Consider the following 25,041-nt stretch of genomic DNA (forward strand, 5'->3'; position numbering starts at 1 on the left):
ATGTGTTCCCAATGGCCCCATCTGTTCTTTTCCCCAGTTAATATCTTGTCTTGTCTTGGTCTCCTTTTGTGACAGGCCAATGCCCACATACCGGGTGGATGCAGATAAAGGCTTCAACTTTTCTGTGGGTGATGATGCTTTTGTGTGCCAGAAGAAGAATCATTTCCAGGTCACTGTCTACATAGGCATGATTGGAGACCCTAAATACGTCAAGACTCCTGAAGGCCTGAAGCCACTTGAATGCTTCTACCTGAAACTTCATGGTGTGAAGGCAAGTTTGAATATGAATTAAAGGGATAGAGGACCACAATTTTGTGGATGCAGTATCTATATTGGTTATTGTGTCTGGAATATCTGTGAAAATCTTGGTTGTGTGGCTCTTTTGAGAACTATGTAAACCTTTTGTTATAGCATTAATTGTGGATAAAAAATATATGATCTTATGAGTATCAATATGTCTACAGTCCATTTCCTTTTACAAAACTTGTTATAATCCATTTGGCATTTGCATATCACATTTCACAATATTTATCCCAGGGCAGTTTACAATCAAGTTAATACAAATCCGTAAAAATAAAATATACAATAGCAAAGTTAAAATAAATAAGCAAATAGCAAAATATCAATATCCAACTTCATATTCAGTGAAAAGTTCAGCAACTATCCAATACACAGCTGGGCCTAAATTTAAGCAAAGGAGTCTTCTTTCTGCTTCAAAACAGGATAATAGTGATTGTGTGATCGTTTTCACATCACTGGATGTTTGCACATCATTAGGAACAGTCAGCCCTTCTTATACACAGATTTTTTATACACGGATTCAAGCATCCACAGTTTGAAAATGTTCAAAAAAGTATAAATTTCAAATATCAAACCTTGATTTTCCATTTTTTATAAGGGCCACCATTTTGCTATGCCATTATATTTAATGGGGCTTGAGCATCCCCACAGATTTTGTTATCCATGGGGGATCTTGGAACCAAACCCCAGCGTATAGCAAGGGTCCACTGTAATATAAGAAGAGCCATCTGAATCAAACCAGAAAGCCTATCTAAACCATGGTGGCTAAACTGATGCTGCAACGGAAATCAACAAGGAGGACATGAATGCAATCCCATCCTTTCAAATTTATATTCCTTAGCAACTGGTATTCAAAATATACTTCCTCTGATATGGAGGCAATACATAGCCCTCATAATTAGTATTATACATAGCCTTATCATGCTTGAATTTGTGTAAGCCACCTTTGAATTCTAAAAAGCAAGGTGAAAGCTGCAATTGGGGAAAAAATCATCAGGAACAACAGATGACATTCTAGTCTAACTGCTGCAGTCTACATTGACAGAGTCAACTCTAGTGCTAACCAACATATGTCAACAGATACGGAAAACAAAATGATGGCCAACAGATTGGAAACGATCGCTATACATCCCTATCCACAGAAAAGGAGACATAAAAGACTGCAGCAACTATAGGACCGCAGAACTAATCTCCCACGCAAGCAAAATTATACTCAAAATTCTGCAACATAGACTCCAACCATACATAGAGAAATGTTGACCATCGTTTTGCATGTGGGCATGAGGCGGTTTCCTATAGTTTGATCTTCTAATTACTTCAAGTTGAAAAGAGGCCTTTCCTGTGCTTTAAAGAGCCCAAGGGGCTACCCAAACATGCAAAATTGCTCCTTAAGCCCCTTAGAGGGCATTATTGGGGGGGGATAGATATTCAAAGGGTTGAAGGAACACAGAGAGGGCTGTTTCCCCATCCCCATCCTCTCTCCACCCCAGATCTAAAACCTTATTGTCACCACTGTTTGTCTCAGTTCCATAGACTATCCTGACAAGATGAGTTTGCATATGTGTATATGCCCTACATCTTCTGTATGAAGATGGATGGATGGCATCTCACCTTTTCTAGATCATTTATGCCTTTTATATAGTCTAATAAAATAATCAGTGGTTCCATGAGCAAATTGTAATTCTCTCTGTTGTTTAAAAGTTCAGTAATTTCAGAGACCTGCTTACTTGATCTTATGATAAGGTCAGCAAATATGAACTCTGTTTGCTGTATCTGAATTGAGCACTATGATTTATTTTCAACTTTGTATATATTTAACTCAGGTGCATGGTGTTGAATACCAGCTAAACACTGAAGTTCAAATGTAAAGTGGACTGTGATTTATGTTTCCACCTCCAGGTCGACGTGTCTTGTGAAGCTCTTTTTATAAAATCATTTCCTCAGTTTCATACAGATACCTTTTGAAACTGTTTTGTAAATCTGACTGAAATAAGGTTTGGTTTTGATTATGGTTGGATTATTAGAAATCACAGCTTGAAAGCATGTGTATTCTCAATGAACCATAGTTTTATATCAGTTTACTAACTATGTGTTTGTCTTGTTAGTACTGGATTACAGAAAAACAACAATAATTTGTTTTCTTCAAATGTTACTTGGTGATTGTAATTTTTCTTTAAGCATTAGTATCAGATTTTGTGTGTGGAAATAAACATGCTTTGTGGTAAGCAACAAAATAACTTTGATTCACTTGCTTTTTCTCAAACATGGACTTAACAGCAGAAAAAGAGGAAACATTATGTATGACATTATGTACTATGTGCCAGTCCTTATCATCTAGCTGCAGTGTTTCAAAATGAACTCAGGAATATGTCATAAAGCAAAATAAAATTGTGATTGTACTTTTTTAAAATGTGTTTGGTTCATTCTTTTTAGCTGGAAGCTTTGAACCAGTCGATCAACATAGAACAGTCACAGTCTGACCGCAGCAAACGGCCCTTTAATCCTGTCATGTGAGTACTACCCAGACATTGAGGAAACAAGAGTGTCCAGGCTATTGGGGTTAGAACAGGAGACATCAAATTGATAAGGGCGCTTTACAGAGCGCCCAAAAAGGGCGCTCTGCTGGCACCCGTGTTTGCTGTGTGAGGGAGCCGCAGCAGACAAACCATGCAGCTCCCCCACACAGCAAAAAGAACCCGCAAAAAGCGGGTTCTTCTTGCGGCGCAGTTGTGATGCCGCAAGGTGCCAATGGTGCACTTGCACCGTCACATCCGCACTGCAACGTGCAGACGTTAAGCGTCCGTCACGTCAAAATGGCGGCGCCCATGTGTATAGGGTGCCGCCATTTTGACGTCCCCAGTACGTACTAGGGGTGAGGCCTGATTGGACGCTGTGTCCTCGGCCAACCCCTAGTACAGGGGTAGGCAACCTTTTTGAGCCGGGGGCCGGGTTGGTGTCCCCCAGACAACGGGGGGGGGAGGCGGAAGCCAAAAAAATAATTTAAATAATTAGGACAACATTTTCAAATGTAGGACACATTTTTCTAAAAATGGAGGACACGCAAAAAATTGATGATTTTTAAAAAATGTTAATATAATGCATGTTTCTTAGGCATGATCAAAATGGAGGACATTTGGGCATTATTCCTAGACAGATGGCAGAAATGTACTTCCCTTTCTGGCCAAGCCCCCTCCCCCCAATTCCAAAAAGCACATTTGGGCATTGAACATGGCTTTACTTACGATGGCCTCTTGCATATTTCAGAGGCTTATTGCATAACCAAACTCTTTGGGTTTCACACTGAACATGGGTTCCCATGGCTATGCATATTGAACATGTCAAGGTGGTTTCACAGTTCTTACACCAAGTGTACTTCTCAGAAGTGTGTACTTGGTCAAGGGACTTTGGTTTTTCTTCACTGTGCATCAGTTTGTAAAAATCACACCAATTTACACTGGCCTTGCCTCAGAGGCTTTCTGATATCAGTATCACCATTAAAGAACACTTTGGAAAGTCACATTCTCTTGGGTTCAGAAACAGTGCGCGCATGCCTCTCAAGCTGACTCATATCATCATCATCATCATCATCATCATCACACTATCACTGTCAAAACAAGGGAGACTTGTTAGCATTAAAAGCACCCAAAACACACTTTGGAAGGTGACACTCTCTCGGCGTAAGAAACAGTGCCTGCATGCCTCTCAAGCTGACTCATATCATCATCATCATCATCATCATCATCATCATCACACTATCATTGTCAAACCAAGGGAGACTTGTTAGCATTAAAAGCACCCAAAATAAAAATTTAAAAAACCTTGAGGCCTCTGGCCACTCACCACCTCTTCCTTCCTCCTCTTCCTGCTCCTCCTTCTGCTCCCCCTTCCTACTCTTTTCTTCTCCTCCTCCCCCTCCTCCTCTTCCTCCTCCCCCCTACTCCATGCGCCATGCGGCCTGGGGCGGAGGAGGCGGAGGAGAAGGAGGTGAGCGGCGCGGGCCCGCACGGGGCTTCCCCCTTTGCCTCCTCTGCCCCAGGCCGCGCGGCCCTCCTTTTCCTCCTCCAAGCGGTGGAGGAGGAGGAGGGCAGCGTGGTCAATTGGCCAAGGAGGAGGAGAAGGCGGCGGCGGCAGGCCGCATCTGGCCCGTGGGCCTGGGGTTGCTGACCCCTGCCCTAGTACGTACTGTGGGCAGAGCCAAGGCCCGTCTGTAACAGGCCACAGTTTCTCCATTCATATATACTCAACACCCAGGTTCCTGATGCACATTTCTATGATTTGGCATGAGTCAAGAGTATTTTGTATCTGATTTCTATAGGTGTCATATCCTGAAAGAGTTCCAAAGGGATAGCTGTGTTAGTGTGTTGCACCAGAAACATTACAGAGTCCTGTGACATCTTAAAGACTTAACAATAATATTATAGCATGTGGTTAAGTGAACTGTAACCTGTTTGGAGGCTACTTTGGGGCTTTACTGAAAAATAGTTGCCTCTGAAGACACTCTCTCTGAAATTGATGGGAGCTTGGTGCACAGCTGTATATCATTTGAATTTCAGGGGCACTTCTTGTTCTTTACTTAAATGCTAGCTCCCATTATATCCAGGAACCTGAGTTTTGTGCATCTTGTTTGCAGAGCTTGAAAAATTACTTTGGCAGGGAAGGGGGAGGGATTATAACTTCTAGAATTCCCCCAATCATGATGATCAGTGGTCATACAGGTTTAGGGCTTCTGTGAAGTATAGTCCCCAAGTAACTTTTCTAGTACAGTACTGTTTCATTTTCACCTCCCAGAAGTCAGTTTCTTTTTTACAGGTGCAGATCATCACTTATTCTTACATCTTTCCTTCTTCAGGGTCAATTTGCCTCCAGAGCAAGTTACAAAGGTCACTGTGGGGCGATTGCACTTCAGCGAGACCACAGCCAACAACATGAGGAAGAAAGGCAAGCCAAATCCTGATCAGAGGTGAGTATCCATGGGCTCTGCTCCTTTCCTCTTAGAGCCTTGGCTGAGATTGGGCTATGAATGCTCTCAAGGCAGCTATATAAATAGAATATATAAATAATGTATTTGAAAGTTAAAAGCATGGCAAAATGAAAAAGTTTTGTCCTGGTGTCAAAAAGGCAACAATGTGGTTATCAAGTAATCTTCTGTGTATCATTTACCTGCATTTTACTGTGTATAAATCTGCCTCTCCTGGCTGTGAGAAATCTCTCAGTTGTCCATACATTGACTAAAATTCTGTTCTTTTTTGTGTCTTCAAGTTGTTATCAATTTTTGGTGACCCTATCACAGGGTTTTCTTGCCAATATTTGTTCAGAATGGGTTTGCCTTTCCCTTCCTCTGATGCTGAGAGAATATGACTTACCCAAGGTCACCCAATGGGCTTCCATGGTTGAATTAGAACCCTGATCTCCAGAGTCATAGTCAGTGCTCAAACCACTACACCATGATACCTATGATTTAAACTGGGTTACTCCCATGTCCTGCTTTCCATTCATTTTCTCTCTCATCTAGAGAGAGAGGAAAAAACGGGAAAAGGAAACATGAGGAGTAAACTCAGAAAACAGCTATCCATGCTGTTCTGACAACATTACCCTGTCCACTCACCAAAAGCAGTGTTAGTTTTCTTTATCTTAAATGAGTAGAACTTCAATTTTTGTTTAGTGGATTCTGACAGGTGGTTTGTATTAGTACTATGGATGTTTAGTTTTATTGTTGTGTACCTTCAAGTAATTTCACGTCATAAGGCAAATCTGTCACAGGGTTTTATTGACAAGATTTGTTCACAGAGAGTTTGCCATTGTTTTCCCCTGAAGCTGAAAGTGTGTGACTTGCGCAAGGTCATCCGGGGGAGGGGGGTTGCAATGGCTAAGTGGGGATTCGAGCCAGAATTCTCCAGAATTGTAGTCCAGTACTCTGTACCATGATAGATCTATATGTTTGCTTTACATGCTGCTTATATAAAGCAAGAATGTCTGTCCAGGTCTCTATTTCTCTGACATGAGGTCTAAAAAGTAGACTAGATTATTAAGATTTTCTCTTGAGTTCTACAACATTGTGATGTGCATTTGAAGTAAAATTACTGGGTTGTGATAAGCAGCATTTTCAATTTTTCAGTCTAGACAGCAGTGACTAGATCAAAGTCCTTCACCAATTTGGGTCTCGTGGGGGTTCATCAGAGTGTTCTTGTAAGAAATAGGATGCACTATATTACAACTGTAGAGGGCCACTGGCACTCCCTGCTGGAAGCTAACTTGGAGAGTGGGTTACTCTGCCTGGTGGTACTATGCAAATTTTTACTATGAAATGGGGCTATTTTAATTAGTTTTTGCAGATCTTTGGTGGAGTCCATCACCCTGACTGACTTTCTGGCTGGTTTGTTTTTAGAATCATAGCACATTGAGTTGCTTAACTGAAGAAATTCACATTTTGGGGGAATAAAATTTAGTCCTCAACAGTGTTGCTCAGAGAAAGGCCTTCCCATATTTTCACTTGTTATGTAACAGAATTTTGAAAAGAAAAATGATTTCTTATTTACTAGCAAAGATGTACTTTTAAAAATGTGTTTTATGTTGGCCTGTTACAGACTGCCAAAATAAAGCTGCTTCGGGTCTCTTTGGGGGTATGCTATTTAAATGATGCATGGGTCCTAAGAGTCCGGAGGTCGCACCAAAGCCACACTCCATTCCTAAGCACTGGAGTGCAGCTCTGGTGCAGTTTCTGGATTCTTTGGATGCATGCATCATTTAAACAGCATACCTCCAAAGAGACCCGAAGCAGCTTTATTTTGGCAGTCTGTAACAGGCCGTTATTCTGTTTAAGAGTAGAGTAGAAAGCTTGTGCTCATCAGTTCTTTAACTCATTGTCTTATTTTCAGGTACTTCATGTTGGTTGTGGCACTGCAAGCACATGCCCAGAACCAGAACTACACACTGGCAGCTCACATCTCTGAACGCATCATTGTTAGAGTAAGTTCCTCTTTTCTCTCTTTGCATTGCAGGGCATGATTTTCCTTACTCAAGAGCACCAGCAACTCTGTATTTTACTTGACCCACTTCTGTGACACCGGTACCAAAGTGCCCCTGATTTCCCCAGCAATCTTCACTATCCTTTTCCCACACAGTCCCCTTACTCCACTGCTGTCTTGCTCTTTCCTATCCACAAAGGTCTTTTTGCAAGCACCAAGAATATTTCACATCTTACTAGATACCAGTAGAGACTAAATGGATAAGGTCAAAGGCAGAATCTTGATGAAGGTGCCTAGAGCTAGGGTATGATGGAATGTAGCACACTGGTGACCTTGTGCACATGTAATGCCCAATTACAATAGTTTGCCACCTGGTGGACACCATCAGTATGCAGTCCTATCCCTCTCTCTCAGGCTACAGGAAGATGCAGAGGTCAAATGTTCATTAGCAAGGTGCTGATGTTAAACCAATCCACAGGATTGCACTTGTGCAGACATACGCCTCAATGTCCTTCTAAAAGGCATGTTGGAGGAAATGTAGGAGAACTTAGGACAACTCTGTGATTTCATATACAGGAGAGAGAGAGAGTGAGGTTAGTCCCCATTCCACCCTGCGAGTACAAGAGATAGCTTTGTGCCCTAAAGTAACAATGCAGCTAGTTGGCATCTTAGCAGCCATAAGAATGGGTTGGATTATTGGATATTAGAGAGTATAAACATGGGGAAGGGCATGGGAAGAGGTCATTTGTGGCTCTTGCACAGCCAGAGATTCTAGCAAATAAAGAGGACACTAGGCTGTGACTTTATGGTTGGCTGTCTCCGCCCTGCTGCCTTTTTAAGTGCTGTGTCCATTTCCTCTAGCAAAGGGCCGGTTCGGGGGTAAAACACAAACAGAGGGCGGACGGGGACCCCGGAGTCTGCAGACAAGTAAGTAGCATGCTGAACTATGCAGTCTCCGGGGTGGAGGTGGGGAGGGGATCTGTTATAGAATTAGGGGACAAAGCAGATTATATGCTTCTGCCTTGAGCACAGCTTAGCCCCCCCCCCCAGTTCTGACAGTAAAGCTAAGAAAATGTCTGCATTAGTGTAAGTATGTGGCTTGGTTGCACAACAGTTCCACATCTGTAACTTGCAGTACAGTTGATGTGAATACCAAAGCAGTCATGGAATTCATCTGACACTGTGTTGGAAGCAGTTTCACATCAATGCTAAATGTTTCATAAGCAAAAGAGAATCCACCTGATGCCAACTAAGTCTAAACATTGACAGTGGCAATAACAACATAGAGACCGGGGGGGGGGGGGGGGCTAGAACAAAATGAGATAAATGTGAGCTTAGCAATAGCAAGTACATTTCTATACCCCTTATCAGTGAACTAACACTCCCTAAGTGGTTTACAATGTGTAAGCCAATTGCCCCTAACAAGCTAGGTACTCATTTTACCGACCTATGGAAGGCTGCATGGACCTTGGAGCCCTGCCTGGGATCAAACTCACAACCTTGTGGTTGTGAGTGGCTGCAGTACCAACATTTAACCATGGCACCGTCAGGGCTCCTATTCAGTTAGATTTTGTTGTATTTGATTATAAAGTGGATGATGGTGGAAGACAAATCTCTTGATGGATCTCTAGTTAATTTGCATTAGAGAATCAACAATTCTGATTCTCGGTAATCTAATGATGTCAACTAATAAAGATCCACAGACACACACACAAAATGTTTGAAAGAAAAAGAATGTTTTTTTTGTTTGAAAAGAGTTCTGAATTTGGTTCTAATTGGTACCATATTCTGGGTTGAGCATCTGAAGTACCCTGTTTCTTCATTCTTAGAGCTGTGCTTCTCAGGCTATCCAATGTGGAAGACCAGCACTATTCCTTCAGTATGCTAGAGACCAGCACTATATTTATGCCCATTGGATACAATTATTTCTTTCTTTCTTGGAACCTTGCCACCAATGAATCAGGGATGGGCACCAGTACAGAGACCATTATTTTGAAGAGTACTGTTTTAGAGTATCTCTGCCTGTTTAGACACTGTTTCACACATGGGCTTTGGTTGGTGGACCTTCAGGTTCTCCTGATAAACAAAGTAGATTCTACAAGACTGATCACTGTCCACACCTGTGTTTTAAAAGAGATATGAAGGGTGCTAGAAAAATGTGTTAAACAGAATTGTTACTCTGTACTCTTGCAAACCAAATGCATTTGATCAGAACTAATTATTTTGCTAACTGAGGAGAAGGGCAGAGAGTTCTGTAGGATAGTTCTGGCTTCTGCAAGTCCCTTTAAAGGCCCTCTATGGCAAAGGTTGCTGACATGCTTCATTCCTATGACAGATAGAAACTTATATAGTATGTACCATATACAAGTGCACAAAATAAAAAACTTTGTTTTTGTGCAGAATACCTGAAACTCTGCCCTAACCTCAAAGGATTAATCCTATGAAAATACATTATTGTGAGATTATTAAGACTTGGTCATCTATGCACAGTATTTTCATGCAGAGTTAAACTTTAGATAGGAAAGTGTCATGTGATTCCTGTAAAGCTTGCACCATCCCACAGATATAGGGAGCAAAATAATCTAAACAGAAATGCTACTTTCATTTTGCTCTGCTTGTCCTAATGTCACCCATTTTCCAGATTCTGAAAGGCATCTAAGTGACCATCTTACAGTGGTTAGTTGGCCATCATGCCATGACTTCTGAGAAGGGCATGTAGGAAAGAGTGGGAAGGTTAAGTGAATCTTAGGCTCAGTCTTGGAATTAATTTTTACTGTGAGTGTACAGCCCTAGACCAGATGAAATAGTGTTATACAAGAACATGACTATTTCAATATAGAAAATGCATGTACCTTGAGCAAGTCATTTGTTCCTCCCATTCCATCTTGATATCTTGACTTGCAGTTGTCTTGGTTCTTTCATCCCATGTTGGCTGTTCCTGTTATTTCACAAACAGCCCCGATTTATTTTGTTAGGGGGATTCTTGAGCTTATTACTCCACTGAAATAGAAAAAGGTTGCTTGCAACCTAACCTTTCTTTTGTGGGATGGAAAAGGATGTTTATCTCACTGGACCTATAAACACAGGCTGATTCCTCATGCTTAGTTGGCAAACTGGATCAGACAGCTCTCCCCATATTATAAACAACTTAGTGTTAGACTAAAGGTGCAACTAAAAGGCAAAGCAGGTTTTGGCCGAGGCTTTACCATCATCTCCTAACATGGACAAAGAACAGTGTGTTCTTATCCATGTGGGTAATCATAAATCGGGCAAAAAGAGGAATTCTCATAATACTCTTTAATGCAACTGTGCAATTTGTTATATGAACATTCACTGAAGGCAACTACATCCACTCATAGCTGTCTAGTATGCTGTAGACTTGCAAATATATTAATTAAGCCAGAAAAGATATTCTGGAGGGCCCTCTAGTCAGTTTTAACTACTCTGTTGGGTTGTGTTTGTGTTTGCTTGGTGGCTTGGTATTTATTATCACTCTCTGGACAAGTTTTTTTTTAAACGATTCAAATCAGTTGATATGTGCATAAACCTTCTCTCCTGCCTTATAGAAAAGAAGGCAATGTAACCTTGTATTTGATCTTATTTTAAAAGCACTAATCTTTCCTTCTCAGGTCTTTGTTTTCCCTGCTGTGGACAATAATGTATAGTTATCTCCTCTGGGCCTTCTTTCTTCCTTTTTTTGCAGGCCTCCAACCCAGGTCAGTTTGAGAGTGACAGTGATGTTCTCTGGCAGCGTGCTCAACTGCCTGACACTGTCTTTCACCATGGCCGAGTTGGCATCAACACTGACCGCCCTGATGAAGCCTTGGTTGTCCATGGCAATGTGAAGGTTATGGGGTCTCTTATGCATCCATCGGACATCCGAGTAAAAGATGACATTCAGGAGGTAAGAGCTCCTGATGTGGGACCCAGGTAGCTCACAACATGAATTAATACAGAGAATGATAGAGACACTAAATAGCAATTAAATAAACGATCATATTATAACTTCAGTATTTTCAAACAGTGCAAAATCATTTAAAAACATGTCAATAAAATAAAAGTACAGCACACATACATGTTAAAGGATCTTCTGTATAGGCAGTTAGTCAGCAAATGCCTATTCAAATACAAGGGCCTTTACCTGCCAGCAGAAGGAGAGAATTGAGGAGGCCATCCTAGTCTACCCTGGGAGAGAATTCACTGAATCATATGCTTGGGAGCAACCACCCATGACCTTCTCCCATGTTTTGGTACTCTGGCAGTGTGCTTTGGACCATTGAGAACTTGTAAGCCACCATGCATCCCATGTCAGAGAAAGGCAGGATATAAATTAAATCAATAATAAATAAAACCTGGCAAGCCAACAATTAGAACAGTTCTATTAATACTACTCTAGTGAGGACTTGTAGTTGTATTCAGGGGTAAGTATTAAGGCCACGATCCTGTATAAAGTCAATGAAGTGCAAAGGCATACTAGCTTATTTATGCAGGATTAGGGATTGACAGAAAAGGAGAGCAGGCCAGTGGCAGTAGTAGCAGTTCCAAGATTTGGCTGAGGGCTTCCAGCTTATCAAGCATACCACTCAGTGGCTATCTCAGTGTAGTTGTAGTCTAAAAAAAGAGCTATTTTTTTCTTAAGTTCAGACCAGCCTATAAACTAGGCTGTGTGTGGTGATTTGCTCTCAGATATAGGCACACAGATGCAGTTTTCTTTTTTTATGATTTCAGGTGGACACCACAGAGCAGCTGAAGAGAATCTCCAAGATGCGATTAGTGCACTATAATTATAAGCCAGAATTTGCTGCCACTGTGGGCCTGGAGAACACTTCTGAAACAGGTATTATGTCTGTACTCAACCTTGTCCTTCATTCATGCTGGCAAGTCTCAATATCCACTTCAACCCAGAGTAGTTGTTAATTTTTGAGAGAAACACATGGCTAAATTAATTGAAAACAATACTTTCATTTGGTATTTAGGTAGTTTGCAAACTTGTTAACAGCTACTTCCTGCTTGTCAACTCTGCATGTCATCATGTCATGAATTTTGACAGTCCCTTATCATTGTTTTGAAATGCTGGCCACACTATATACTGTACCACTGTTTTCAGAAGAAGCATGGGAAATGCTTGTGATTTTATATGCACAGCTGAAAACAAAGGTGTTGAAAGATGATGTGATCCTACACTAGTGTAAACATATTTTGATGTGATAAATTGTGGAAATTATCATTAATTGCTCCTTTCCTTAATTTTACTCAATAGAACATGCACAACTTTCTAACTGCTTTTCCCAGCATTGCATTTTTATCACAGGAACCATGTAAATGATACAAGAGTTGCTCTAACACATTAGTAGCTGTTCAAGCTATGGCTTCAATTCATCTAGGTTTTTCTTTAAAACATTTTTGACATTAGACATAGAACTTACTGTCAGGGAAACCTTATTTTTGTGTACAAATGCCATTTTTTTTCTGGTGAGTTTTCCCATTGGCTGTTCTTTTATTTGAAAAGTTTCTTAAAGTTTGAAATGTGTAGGAAGCACTACACTACAAAGAGATGCTGAAAGGAACAGTGTCTAAAGTACAATGGATTGTTGATTTGCTAATCTTTAACTAGAGACTCCTTACTTAAATATGTTCCAGTCTTTCTAAGATGGCAGTGATATTTTGTATGCAATATATGTTGTAATTTTTGTGCAGGTGTCATTGCTCAGGAGGTGAGGGAAATTCTCCCAGAAGCAGTGAAAGATTCTGGAGAAATGGTTTTTAGCAGTGGGAAAACGATAGAGAACTTCCTAGTGGTGAATAAGGTGAGTGGAACATTATTTTAAAAAATGAAAGCATCTTTGTTTAAAATGATCATTTGAGGTGGGGTATCCATTTCTATTCAGTGTAGGTCAGGAGTGGGAAATCATTTTCTGCCCAGAAGCCAAATTCAAATTTGGAAAGGTCTCACAGAGGCTTCAATCTGGGAGAATTGCCAAAGACAAATTAAAGTAGATGAGAGCATACAGCATTCTTACCTATTTGTTTGCTTGGTGGGAAAACTTTCTAAACACAATTCACTGCTATGCACATCTACTAAAATCTAAACACAGATTTTGGGCAGTGAAACCACAACTCAGTTCTGCACATGTGTACTCAATCATTAATGAGCTCCTGTGCAACAGGTTTCAGGCATGCAAGGCACAGTTTGATTTTATGCATGTCTATCCAGAGTGCATTATTTCTAATCAGTGATGGAGATAATGTCAGAGCTTCTCTGTTTTGTTCTGGCTGTTTCTTTAACACTGAGCAAGGAGATCCCCAGCTGCTATATCCAGTCAGTAGTCAGAGATTAAACAATGGTTTCTGAACAGCACTAGAGTGAAAGGGATCAGGGCCAGCCAAAAAAAGCATTTGAGGTAAAAGCATTTAACAAACATTGGGCTTCCACCATGTTTTTATAGGATGTGCTTTTGTACCACTCTCTTATTCTCTGTCTTGGGACCAACTCCTGGTTTCTTTGTTCCATCATATATCCCTACACCTCGATTTTGCTCTTACCATATGTGCTTGGTGAGGAGATTTGTACAAGAACTCCTACTTAGAAAGGTCACCATTTCTTCTTGGTGAAACTAGCAATCTATTGGACATGGTAATTAAAAGAAGAAAATCCGAGACAAGAGAACAAAACAAAAGAAGAGCATTCTCTTCACAATGAAAGGATAAAGTCATTGGATGTGAACTTGAGCACATCAAAAGAATCTGAGCATGAACTTCTATGTTTCTAATGGCAGGAACGTATTTTTATGGAAAATGTTGGGGCAGTAAAGGAGCTTTGCAAACTGACCGACAACCTAGAGAATCGGATTGATGAGCTGGAGAGATGGAGTCACAAACTTGCCAAGCTCAAACGACTGGACAGTATGAAATCTACTGTGAGCTCTGGAGCATTCAGGTATCACAGAGACCTTTTTTAAAAAAACACCAAAAATGGATTTAATATTACCGGTACTCCTATCTCTTCTTGGAATCATTACTTGGGAAGGGCAAGCAAATGGTCTGTCAGAAGATTCAGCTCTCTCACACAGTTAAGCTGCATTCCAGGTACAGTTACCTAGGAGTCAGCTACCCTGGACACAGTGGAATGACTAAATAAATACTCCTAAAGACTGAATTGATAGAAAAGAAAATGCACCTTTGTTTATTGCATTTTCATCCTGCCTTTCCAGTAAAAAAAATGACACTTGAGGGACATCAATAAACATAGTTAAAAACAACATAAAATAAAACAAAAACTAAGGTCAACAGCTAAAAGATTAAAATCATTACCATAGTCAAAATAATTAAAAGTGAGCTTTGAATTGGTTCTAAATGAGTTTTGAGTAGGCCCAGGTGTTTACAAAATTTGAAGGCTTTGCTTCCTGTCTCCCCCCTCCACAAGAGAATAGACAGTTACATTCCCTTCTTCCACCATATTTATGATGAGGACCAAATTGCAGGGTTCCCCCCCCCCCTCCTATATGACGTAGTTTTGCAGTTCAAGCATTTCAACACGAGTGTCCTTGTTTAGTAGATTCATCACATGTTACAGTATAAGTATGAGCGAGGGGAACGTGCCACCATAATAATCATATCTTTAGACAGTTCATGTGTCGAGATTCCCTAAAGAAGTACCTTGGTATAAATCTGCATCTGGAAAGTCCCATTTAAAAAAATGTATCCCCAAAATATTATTTGTTAAAGGAAGAATAGTAAAAGAATCACATGATGTGGCCAATCTGAAATTAGTTTCATAAACCTGAGAATTGGTATTGAAAAATATTACTTTAAATTTCTAGCCTAATGCAGAACCCCACCAGCAGAAAACAGTAAGGGAAGAAAAATATCTGACTAAACTGGAACATGGATCAATATATTTCTCATTATGCTGATCTTCATATGCCGCTTTCCCTTCTCAGCCTTTCTTTACCAACTCTTACCTCATTTTTCATCTCATGGCTAGGATAAACATTGTTTCTCTTTAGCTTTACCATTCAGGGAAATGTGTTTGCAATATTAATACCATCTTAAGATTTTAGCCTAAACACAACATGGAAAGCATTCATATAAAACAAAACTCTGATGCTAATATTTGCACAGGGAAGTGGTATAATCACCACTGCATCCAACTGTTGGCTACTGTTTATGCCATTCACTTTTCTGCAACATTTATAGTAATTCTATGAAATGTAGTTTAGCTGTGTCTTCTTGCTCAGCTTTTCTTTTTCCTGTGAAGAGTAAACTAACAATTCCAAAACTTTTTATGAAAGAAGAGACATGCTACAGCCTGCTTTCACAAGTGTGGTGAAGCAGAAAGAAAAGACCAGAAATACAAAAATAAATCTGTCAAGCAGACACCTGATATTTTTCCCTTCTCCATATGTCCATAGACCCTTTTTATGTGACTAAAAGCCCTTTCATGCTAAACAATTATAGTAGTATTATTCCACTTTAATTGCCATGGTAACATTGTGTGGAATCCTGGGATTTATAGCCAAGGGAGGGATTTTTAAGATTTCCCAATCAGAAACCTCTGGTGCCTGCCCAAATAACAAGTCCCAGGATTCCATAGAAAGACAGCCATGGCAATTAAAGTGGAATAATGGGGCTATAACTGTAATACAAATGAGGCCTATAAACCCAGGCAATATGAATCCTGTCCTGCTATTTTATCCTTGCAGGAACTGAACATCACCTACAGTACTTCACATACTAACCTCAGGGCTATTCCCTAGGCCTCCCCCGTTGCTCCAGATAAATTGGTAAAATTATGCAAATTACTTTGTTTTGTTATGAAAAAGACTAGAAGTGAGAAGCAGAAATTAAATTAAATGAAAGATGATAAGAATTCTGGTCTGGATGCATCCTAATTTTCCATTTCATATAGTCAAGCAGGAAGTCAGTTCAGCCGTGCAGGAAGTGTGCCACACAAAAAGAGACCTCCCAAAATGGCCAGTAAGGTAAGAATCCCTTGTAAGATAGATAAAAGTTGTAGTCATATAAGTTGTAGACCATTTAAATCATGATCATTTGGAGCAGCCTTGGTACTTTCATAAGAGATGGCAATGCTTAATCTGTATGTTGTGTTTGAGGTTGCTGAACGGATTGTAGAGTTCAAAGGGAAAGCTCTGTTAGTCTAGAAAATCCGTATGCAAAGTAGTCTTGCAGCACCTTTCAGGCTAACTGAAACATAGAAGGTAGCATTAGCTTTCGTCTGCTTCCTCAGATGCATCTGAGGCAGTAGGCTCAAGTCTGTCTTTCATTTAGTCTCAAAAGGTGCTACAAGATGCCTTTGCATACTGAACCAATTGTGTTATTTATCACGGGTAGTAGATGCAAAAAAGATTGAGGTCTGTTGCAAGATTGCTGTGTAATTTGTAGGAGGTCTTCAAGAGTTTCTAACTTCCAGTTGTTTAGCAATTGTTAACAGCTATGACTTATCACACGGGAAAAATCAAGGGAAAATTGGGGGTTTAAACAGTGATTATTCCATGCAAAAAGCAATAAGATTTTGACACATTGCTATTAAACAGGCAATAATTAGGCAATAAACAGAAACAAATCATTTGGGGAATTTTCTTGTGAATGATATGTTGCTGTTTATTGCCTGATCATTGCCTGTTTAATAGTGATGTCGTGTTTTGCATGGGATATTCCCTGTTAAAAAACCCGATTTTGCCCAATTTCCCCAGTGTGATAAGGTCCTGAGAAAAAGCGCTTCTAAGCCAATTAAGTTGTTAAGTAATGAATGCTTGGAAGGAAACCAGGAGCAGATCCATTCATGAAAGAACTCAGTTCTGGTACTGAAAACAGATTGCTGTGCTGAGCATAGGTTCACAGATATCCTATCCATTAGTCCTAAATTTATGTCGGCCTCCTAAACTGCTACAATTGTTGTTTTAATTTGGTTCTAGATGATGGTGGTTATAGCAAAAACTAAAGTATGTCATGTAGGCTTGCAGTCTGCTGGCCACTGCTGTTCCCAGTGAAGATGTGCAGTTGGAAGACAATAATTATCCTCAGCTGCAGAAATGAAATTGTGACCTCATTCCCACTTACCTCTTGATCCACTTCCTGCACCAATTCCTGAAACTGCTTCAGTAAACAGTGTGATTCCCACTACCTTTGTGCCAGATTCAGCCCAAAAAACACCCCATTTTACCAGCATCTTTTTGACACAAAACGGGTAAAAACCATGCCCCCCTTTCTGAATCGCTTCAGGGATTCAAATTAAGTGGGAACCATGCCCATTTACCCCAGATTGAGATCCAGTTTAAACCATAGTGTAAACAAGGCCTTGGTTTGAAGAGGATTCTTGTTTCAGTGATGCATAAATGCTAGTACATGTTGGAAATGCTAACATCCCAACAAAGTGTTATTGATAATATAATTATGGATGATGGTGTCTTGCAAACTGAGAACTACTTTTGTATACAGTACTTGAAAGATGACATGATCTGATGTTATTTTTAAGTCTGAACTGGCACTTGCATTCCTATATCATCCAACAGTCCTATATTCCAGTGATAAGTTGTTGTCTTCCTCTTTTTACCCCTGTATTTTCATTCTGTGTTCCTTCCCAAATACAGTGCCAATCCCTTAACCAACTCACTTTTCTGCAACATTTATAGTAACAGTGAAATGTAGTTTAGCTGTCTCTTCTTGCTCACCTTTTCTTTTTTCCTGCAAAGAGTAAACTAATAATTCCAAAGCCTTTTAGGAAAGAAGAGACACTACAGCCAGCTATTACAAATATAGTATACTGAAGTAAAAAGAAAAGTGCAGGAAGACAAAGCTAAATCTATCAAGCAGACACCTGATATTTTTCCCTTCTTCATATATCTTGTGTAGGCCCCTTCTGTTGTCACAGATCAAGCTTGCATTAGCCAAAGGTTCCTTCAAGGCACCATCATTGCCTTGGTGATCATCATGGCTTTCAGGTGAGTGTATGTACATTCAGGCTGCAGTTTCGTATCCTGTAAATTAGTGTAGTGTACAGAATTGTACACTTGGGAGAAGGTGGCCTCCTGGCCTATGAATGAATGACAAAGTCTTGTTTGGCAGAGCATTGCTTCTGAAATCTACACTGAAGCAGGGCTGCCTGTGTTTACAGCACTATGCTCTTGTCATGTTACAGTGTCTCTAGACTTTCAGTAAGAACTACCATGGAATTTCCATAAAAAGTAAAATTATTTAAGTTGTATGTAACAATGTGCATATTATTTGCAAGGACCAGAAGTGAAGAAATCAGTTCATTCCCAGTTGCTAACAGTTGAACTGACTGCAGCATTTTCTCTATCTGCAGTTATAGTCTTTAAATCAGAAAATAGGGCAGTTGGACGGCACAAAAAACTTAATGCATTTTGGCCTCTTTGTGAGATATCATGCAGAAACTGCTCCATTTCATTGGAACTTTTCCTGGAATTGTACAGTCTGTTTGTTTATTTTTATACCCCTCTCATTCTTCCAGAATTTGTCCCTAACTTCAGGAGAAATGTACAGTGGCTGACATCCTGTTAGTGGCATATGCAGGCATAAGTCAGCCTTACACCTGTATATATTCTTTTTTGGTTGAGGCAGACTTTGACATTCCCTCCTTCCCTTCACCTCAGTCAAAGCCCCACTCTGGACATAATGCAGAGCTGCTGATGCCCCTACCCCCAGTGGCCATCCCATGCCTCATGGAAATTAGTAGGTAGATCAGAGAAGCATCTGGCTGTGTCCCCTTAGGGAGACATGAAATGATTACAGTGAACATCAGTAGATGATGTGGTCATTCCGCATCTGACTACATGGACATACCCAGATACTTCTCAGATCTCCCCCCTCCACTCTCCACCAGACACAAAATGGACATAGGGCAGAGGCTACAGCAACTCTGGTAAATCTGGGTGTAAGTGAACAGCTACCTGTAGTGTGGTTCCACATGCAGAACTAGTACAGTATGCAGGATGCTGGCCAATGAGTCCCTGCTTCCCAATTAGAATACCACAGTATCCTTCCAAAAGGAATGATCCAAGTGAGACTGCACTTCTAATTTTTATTGGCTGATGCCATTTCCATTCATATTTGACTTCCTGACTAAGTTGGTGATGTGTGAAACTGTGTGATTCTTCAGATGTCTCCGTAAACATCTTCAGTAAAGGTCTCACTGGACTATATGCAAATGTTGGCCTATTTGGAGAGAGCTTTTCTTTTTTCTGACTACTGAAGATCAAGGTTATTGTCACTTAATTTTTTTCTCCTTTGTTTCTCAGTGTGGTGTCCATGTCTACCCTCTATGTGCTAAGCTACCGCAATGAGGAGGACTTGGTGGATATAGAGGGGTACGTATCCTCTCCCCTCCTCTGCACTCCTGCTGTGTAGTCCAGAAATCAGTGTGACTTCTTTTTGATTCCTTAGTCAGAAATGTACAGAAGAGTAAAAGGAAATTAATTTGAGAAGGAATACCAAAAACTGCTAAAAAAGCAAATATGTGATATGGAGGGGAATCTGATGGAGTAGAGATAGCAATAACAAGTACATTTCTATACTGCTTATAAGTGCACTTAAGCACTTCCTAAGCTGTTTACAATGTGTAAGTTAATTGCTCCTATCAAACTGGGTACTCATTTTAGCAACCTCAGAATGATGCCAGGGTGAGTCGACCCTGAGCCCCTGCCTGTTATTGAACTCACAACCTTGTAGTTTGTGAGTGAGTGGCTGCAGTACAGACATTTAACCACTGCTTCACCAGGGCAACTTGTTTGAGGCTGTTGGTTCAGTAGAGAAAGAGAACACTTTCCAGTAAACACTTTATCATAAATGAGTGGAACTGGCCAGAACATATTCAAACTACTTCTTGAAAATATGGTCCCAGGGAAAATTGCAAGAATCCCCTTTGCTATGGCTTTAAAAGTAGATTTTAAACTGAGCTTTACAATGGGATTTCTGTGACAATTTGGGATTTGCTAGTCCTGTCATAATTTTGCATAGGTTTTAAGATAGTTCAGTATCATTACTGCTTGGGAATAGCAGTTCATTTCTGTTGCATAGTCTGGTCAGTTATTAATTTATTTTTATCATTTAATGATAAAAGAACATATGAGGAGCTTTGCTGGATCAGTTCAAAAGTCATTTTAGTGAAGCACTTCTCTAAAATGCTCATGCTGGCTTCGGGGAATTCTGGGAGTTGGTAAAATAAGTTTTCTAAACTCTGGGCCAACCACATCCTGCTAAGAAACTCAGACTGACTTTCCAGACTGCAGGTGTCTCCTGCTGTGTGTTACACACAACTTAATTTAGAAATTAAAACATGGATGCTTTAGAATATTTTGGGAATACTTTTTGTATCAGTTACATTAATATGCTACCTCTATTACCAAACACAGACAAAGTAAGTTTTTAAGAAGTATTTTTACATCATAATGGTTAAGGATGTTTGTAGTGCACCCCTACAAACAATACAGACATTTGAGAAGATCATAAAGTGTATGAAAAATAAAGTAAGCAAGTTACATTTTTTGGCTATTCAGTTAAGGGAAAGTGTCAGGTGAGTGACAGAGAATAAGAAAGAATAAGAGAACAAAGAGGATTGAGAGTGGGTATTTGATGGCATTTACATTGCTGAAGTCCCAACATATAATTATACAGAACCTTACTTTGCCCTCTCTGATTGTGTATTTTGAATCTTTTCACTTGAGGAGGCCCATATGTTTGAGAGGCTTTCTTCCATAACTGCAACTTCACAAGTTGCTGCTTTTCAAAATGAAAGATGGGTTCCTCATGAAACCAAATCCTGTGACAAATATTAACGGTTAACCCAAGGATATTGAAAAAGAAAGACATACAGCTCCAAATGTGCCCCTATTTGGATTCTTGTTCAAGTAGTCTGGGTTGGTATAAGTAGCTGAAGGGCAGAAGTCTTGGAGAGCACTATTTTAGCTTTCTTGGCCTTATGTCAGTTTACACTGACAAATTTTAGACAGCTCATGTCATTATTACAGTACTCTTTACTGATGGATCTTTCTCTTTCCCTCCCCCCTCCACTTGCCTTCCTTGTTTCTCCCCCACTCCTTTTTTCTGTTCTTGTCCTCATCTTAATTTTTCTCTTTATGGTTGCTTGTGGCTGTGTCCTTCCATTCCTGCCCACCTTCTCTGTCTTCCTGTTGCCTCATAGTTCTTTCACTGTGCCTAGCAATTGCCTTCTGGCTCTCTTTCGGCACAGAGGTCCTGACATCCCAGTTGCTCTCTGTCCACGGTATGGTTTTTTCAGTATACTGTTGATATAAATGTTATATACTTTCTCATCAGTTACCATGTATTTTCATTCACACCCTTTTCATTTTACATCTTCCCATATTCTAGTATCCTGACTTCTCATCAAAGGCAGGCAAGCAAAGGGTGAAAATAAAAAAGACAGCCTTAAATGAATGTATTAGCCATGTAGAATTCCTAGTCTTACAAAGTGCTATGAAATTCATGGGGTCATCATACGTGGACAACTTGAAGGGACATACAAACATAGGATTTACATTTAGTCCAAGAAGAGCCATTTGGATGGTATGAATTAGGGGTCTGAACAGTGTTTAATCAGGAGAGGGAAACCCATTAATTTCAGTGGAATGTAATTCATAATAAATAGGTTTTTGACTGGCAGCCTGTATGAAGACCGGAGATTTTTGTGGCTTTTGCCCAAAAGTCATAGCATGTGAGTACCAGGAACCTATACTCTAGTCTCTGGTAGAATATGAGGCCTGGCATTTGCTCCTTCTCAGATATCAGACATCCATGGTTAGGATTAGAGGAATTGGCAAAAGCAGCTATCGGTGTCCCATATGTAATGAGCATGCGAATAAAGGCTGGGTCCTCTTAAGACTTAATGCTAGCAGGAATTACCTGAGTGTAACTGCTTTTTTCAACTGTGTTAAAGAGATATCCAATACTTGCCTATGCAATGGTTTTGTCAGGCTGCAAGTGGCTACTGGACAGGGCCTGGTACAGCTCTGCCCCCCACCAACTCAATATGGCCATTAATTGGTGACAAGGTTGTGACAGGAGGGCTGTCTTGCACCATCAGACTTTCTGTGCTTTCAAATAAATTCTGCCCCCGCCCTCTTTATGTGTATGTGCCATTACAGGAAAATGTACAGGTATCAGTTGGAAGGCAAACAAATACTGTTTCTACAATCAGTTTGGATTACAGTCCTCCCTCCGTTCTCACAGTCTTGAGACTCATGTCCCTCACCCATGTACAAGAGATGAACAGAGGAGGAAACAATGGGTCCATTTGTTAGATTCTAAGTTTCTCTTGGGTATTTTGCTGGGATTGACTTTAGCTTAAATCTGATCTTCTCACTCTTTGTTATCTTATGTATTCCCACACTTGATTTCCTTATGTTATCTTGCTTCCCATCTGGTTTTCTTTCATTGCTTCATTGCTGTAACATTTTAATACTTTTCTGATGCCATACGTGACCTCATGCCCAACCATATCTTTATTCCATCACTTTCTGTTGCATTTGCTGTGTTTATATCAACATTTCATGTCCACATTTTTTTAACATTTTAGGACCAATGAGAACATTGATAAGAATCAAATTATGTTTTCCACTGCTGCCTCATCAAATACACCAGTTGATGCTCTCCCTTCACAGCATGGTAGGTATTGGTTACAGCTGTCCCTGAGAAAGTGTCCTTGAGTGCATACCCCCCCCCCCCCCCCAGTACACCTCTACTTTGGCCATCCTATGCTCAGCAGCAGTGGAGAATGTGACTAAAGTGTCTTACAGTCTACTAAATTTGGCATTGACCATTACATACAAAAGAGACAGCGAGAGTGTGAGCATTTTTTCTTCCTGCAATTTTTTCTGACAGTGTTTGTATTCTACTAAAAATATCAGGAGAATTTCGCTCTGGAGGTCATTTTGCAGTGAAGGTGGGGACAGGCAGTTTTAATCTCAGGGAAGGAGCGTATTTAACTACTTTCCTATTTTCTTCTTGGTTAAATAAATACTTTCTCTGGGTCTAAACCAGGGGTAGGCAACCTTTTTGAGCCGGGGGCCGGGTTGCTGTCCCTCAGACAACTGGGGGGCTGAAGCCAAAAAATAAATAATTAAATAATTTTTTAAAAAATTAAATATATAAACAAACCAGGACAAATGTAGGACAAAATTTTCAAATGGAAGACACTTTTTTAAAAAAAAAATGGAGGACACGCGAAAAAATTTGCTGATTTTTTAAAAAATGTTTATATAAATGCATGTTTCTGAGGCTTCTATCGACAATTGCCCCCCAAAGGCCCCGGTGGCAATCAGCGGCAGGACCAGGCTGGGGCCGGTCCCAAGGCCTTGCCGGGCCACATCCGGCCCACGGGCCGCAGGTTGCCTACCCCTGGTCTAAACCATCCTAGGGATTTTTTAAAAAGGGCTGTGAAATTGCCCAGTGCCTGGAGAGAGGAATAAAAATTCTGAGGTTGTAGTATGTGATGAGGTTCTGCAGAAATCCAGTGCAGGCCACCACCCCTGGTTGTTCTCCAGCCCAACCTTATTTGTTTAAATGGCACTGCTCACTATGGGAAGTTCCTACTCTCTGTAAATGAAGGCTGGTTTCAAATTCAGTCCTTGAGCATGCAAAATACATTTGTCTTGAGAAACAAGACCCAGCATGGTTGTGCAAATTACACCGTGTCAGCTGGCTTATGTTTTCTGTGGAATCCAAGGACAAGCAACAAACTTGTAAGACTGTGTACTTCTCAGCAAAGAGCAGGGTTGAGTTGGGATTTCCAGCCTTGCTATGGTGCCCTGAAGTGTATATTTGCTTTTGGTTTGGTTTGGTTGTTTTGCTTCATAATTATCAGAATCACTTGTCTTGTTTTTCTTCCCCACTGTTACTTTGTGGAAGAGATCAGGCACAAGAAATAAGGCTCTGAGCCTCATTCCTGCTCGATCTTTTCCTCCTTGCTGCCTTTGGTAGTGGTGGGACCCTAGGCCATGTAATCCCTCTGGAACAGTCTCTTTGCATTCAAGGATGAAGCCTAATGGGATGGTAAACTCACTGTCAAATGGAAGTAGTAGTGGCAAGGGACTTGATCAGAAGAAGAAGCAGTTCAGCTACCCAGAGCTTTTCACTTTGTCCTGATGGCTTTCATGATGTTGGTGGGACAAATCTATTCTGGTCTCAACATTTGATATCATTCATCAGAAAGAGCAGCTCTCTTTATATGGTTTGGACAGAGACCAACCTTGAACTAGTATCATCAGCAAAGAGAGTATAAAGCAGGAGAAGTAGCTCCTCATTATAGTGCTTCTTCAGAGCTTTTCAAGCTTCACCATCTTTCATGGATCAATCTCTTTGCAACACACATACCAAAAGGTCAAACAGTTTGTCTTTTGGTTCTGTGATATAAGTGCCAAACAACCAAGTGCTCTTCATTGTAAACTCCAGGGCCTCTCTAATATACATTTCCACTTTTCCCTTTCATCACACAGATTGTTTAAAATCAAGGCTCAAAGAATGATGGTTCTTTTGGTGGCTTCATATGGTTTTCCATTTTCCTGAAGCTTAGCACAGACCACTCACAGAGAATACTAAGGAGACTGGACATCTTGTACCAAGGATTGATTCTTCACACAGGCCCAGTCTGTTTTTAAACAATAATAATAATAATAATAATAATAATAATAATAATAATAATAATAATAATAATAATAATAATAATAATAATAATAATATTTATATCCTGCTTTTTGTTAAAACAATCCAAAAGGTGTACAAC

General features: G+C 40.2%; 1 protein-coding gene across 4 annotated transcripts in view; it reads left to right on the forward strand.

Annotated features, from left to right (window-relative positions):
* The window catches only part of MYRF (myelin regulatory factor), a 123,389-nt gene that overhangs the window by 84,136 nt on the left and 14,212 nt on the right, over positions 1 to 25,041 (forward strand). For 2 of the 4 annotated variants that reach the window (XM_042476925.1, XM_042476944.1), the window contains 13 exons: positions 76 to 271; positions 2,734 to 2,810; positions 5,150 to 5,260; positions 7,176 to 7,266; positions 10,969 to 11,169; positions 11,994 to 12,102; positions 12,963 to 13,072; positions 14,042 to 14,202; positions 16,174 to 16,246; positions 18,138 to 18,226; positions 19,544 to 19,612; positions 21,445 to 21,525; positions 22,837 to 22,925. In XM_042476925.1, coding sequence (XP_042332859.1) covers positions 76 to 271; positions 2,734 to 2,810; positions 5,150 to 5,260; positions 7,176 to 7,266; positions 10,969 to 11,169; positions 11,994 to 12,102; positions 12,963 to 13,072; positions 14,042 to 14,202; positions 16,174 to 16,246; positions 18,138 to 18,226; positions 19,544 to 19,612; positions 21,445 to 21,525; positions 22,837 to 22,925 — 1,457 coding nt within the window. Of the gene's footprint in view, positions 1 to 75; positions 272 to 2,733; positions 2,811 to 5,149; positions 5,261 to 7,175; positions 7,267 to 8,126; positions 8,193 to 10,968; positions 11,170 to 11,993; positions 12,103 to 12,962; positions 13,073 to 14,041; positions 14,203 to 16,173; positions 16,247 to 18,137; positions 18,227 to 19,543; positions 19,613 to 21,444; positions 21,526 to 22,836; positions 22,926 to 25,041 lie in introns of all 4 variants that reach the window. The other 2 variants (XM_042476917.1, XM_042476936.1) reach the window with 2 other exon arrangements.

The sequence above is a fragment of the Sceloporus undulatus genome, chromosome 1, assembly GCF_019175285.1.
Source record: "Sceloporus undulatus isolate JIND9_A2432 ecotype Alabama chromosome 1, SceUnd_v1.1, whole genome shotgun sequence".
In the NCBI taxonomy this organism is placed as follows: domain Eukaryota; kingdom Metazoa; phylum Chordata; class Lepidosauria; order Squamata; family Phrynosomatidae; genus Sceloporus; species Sceloporus undulatus.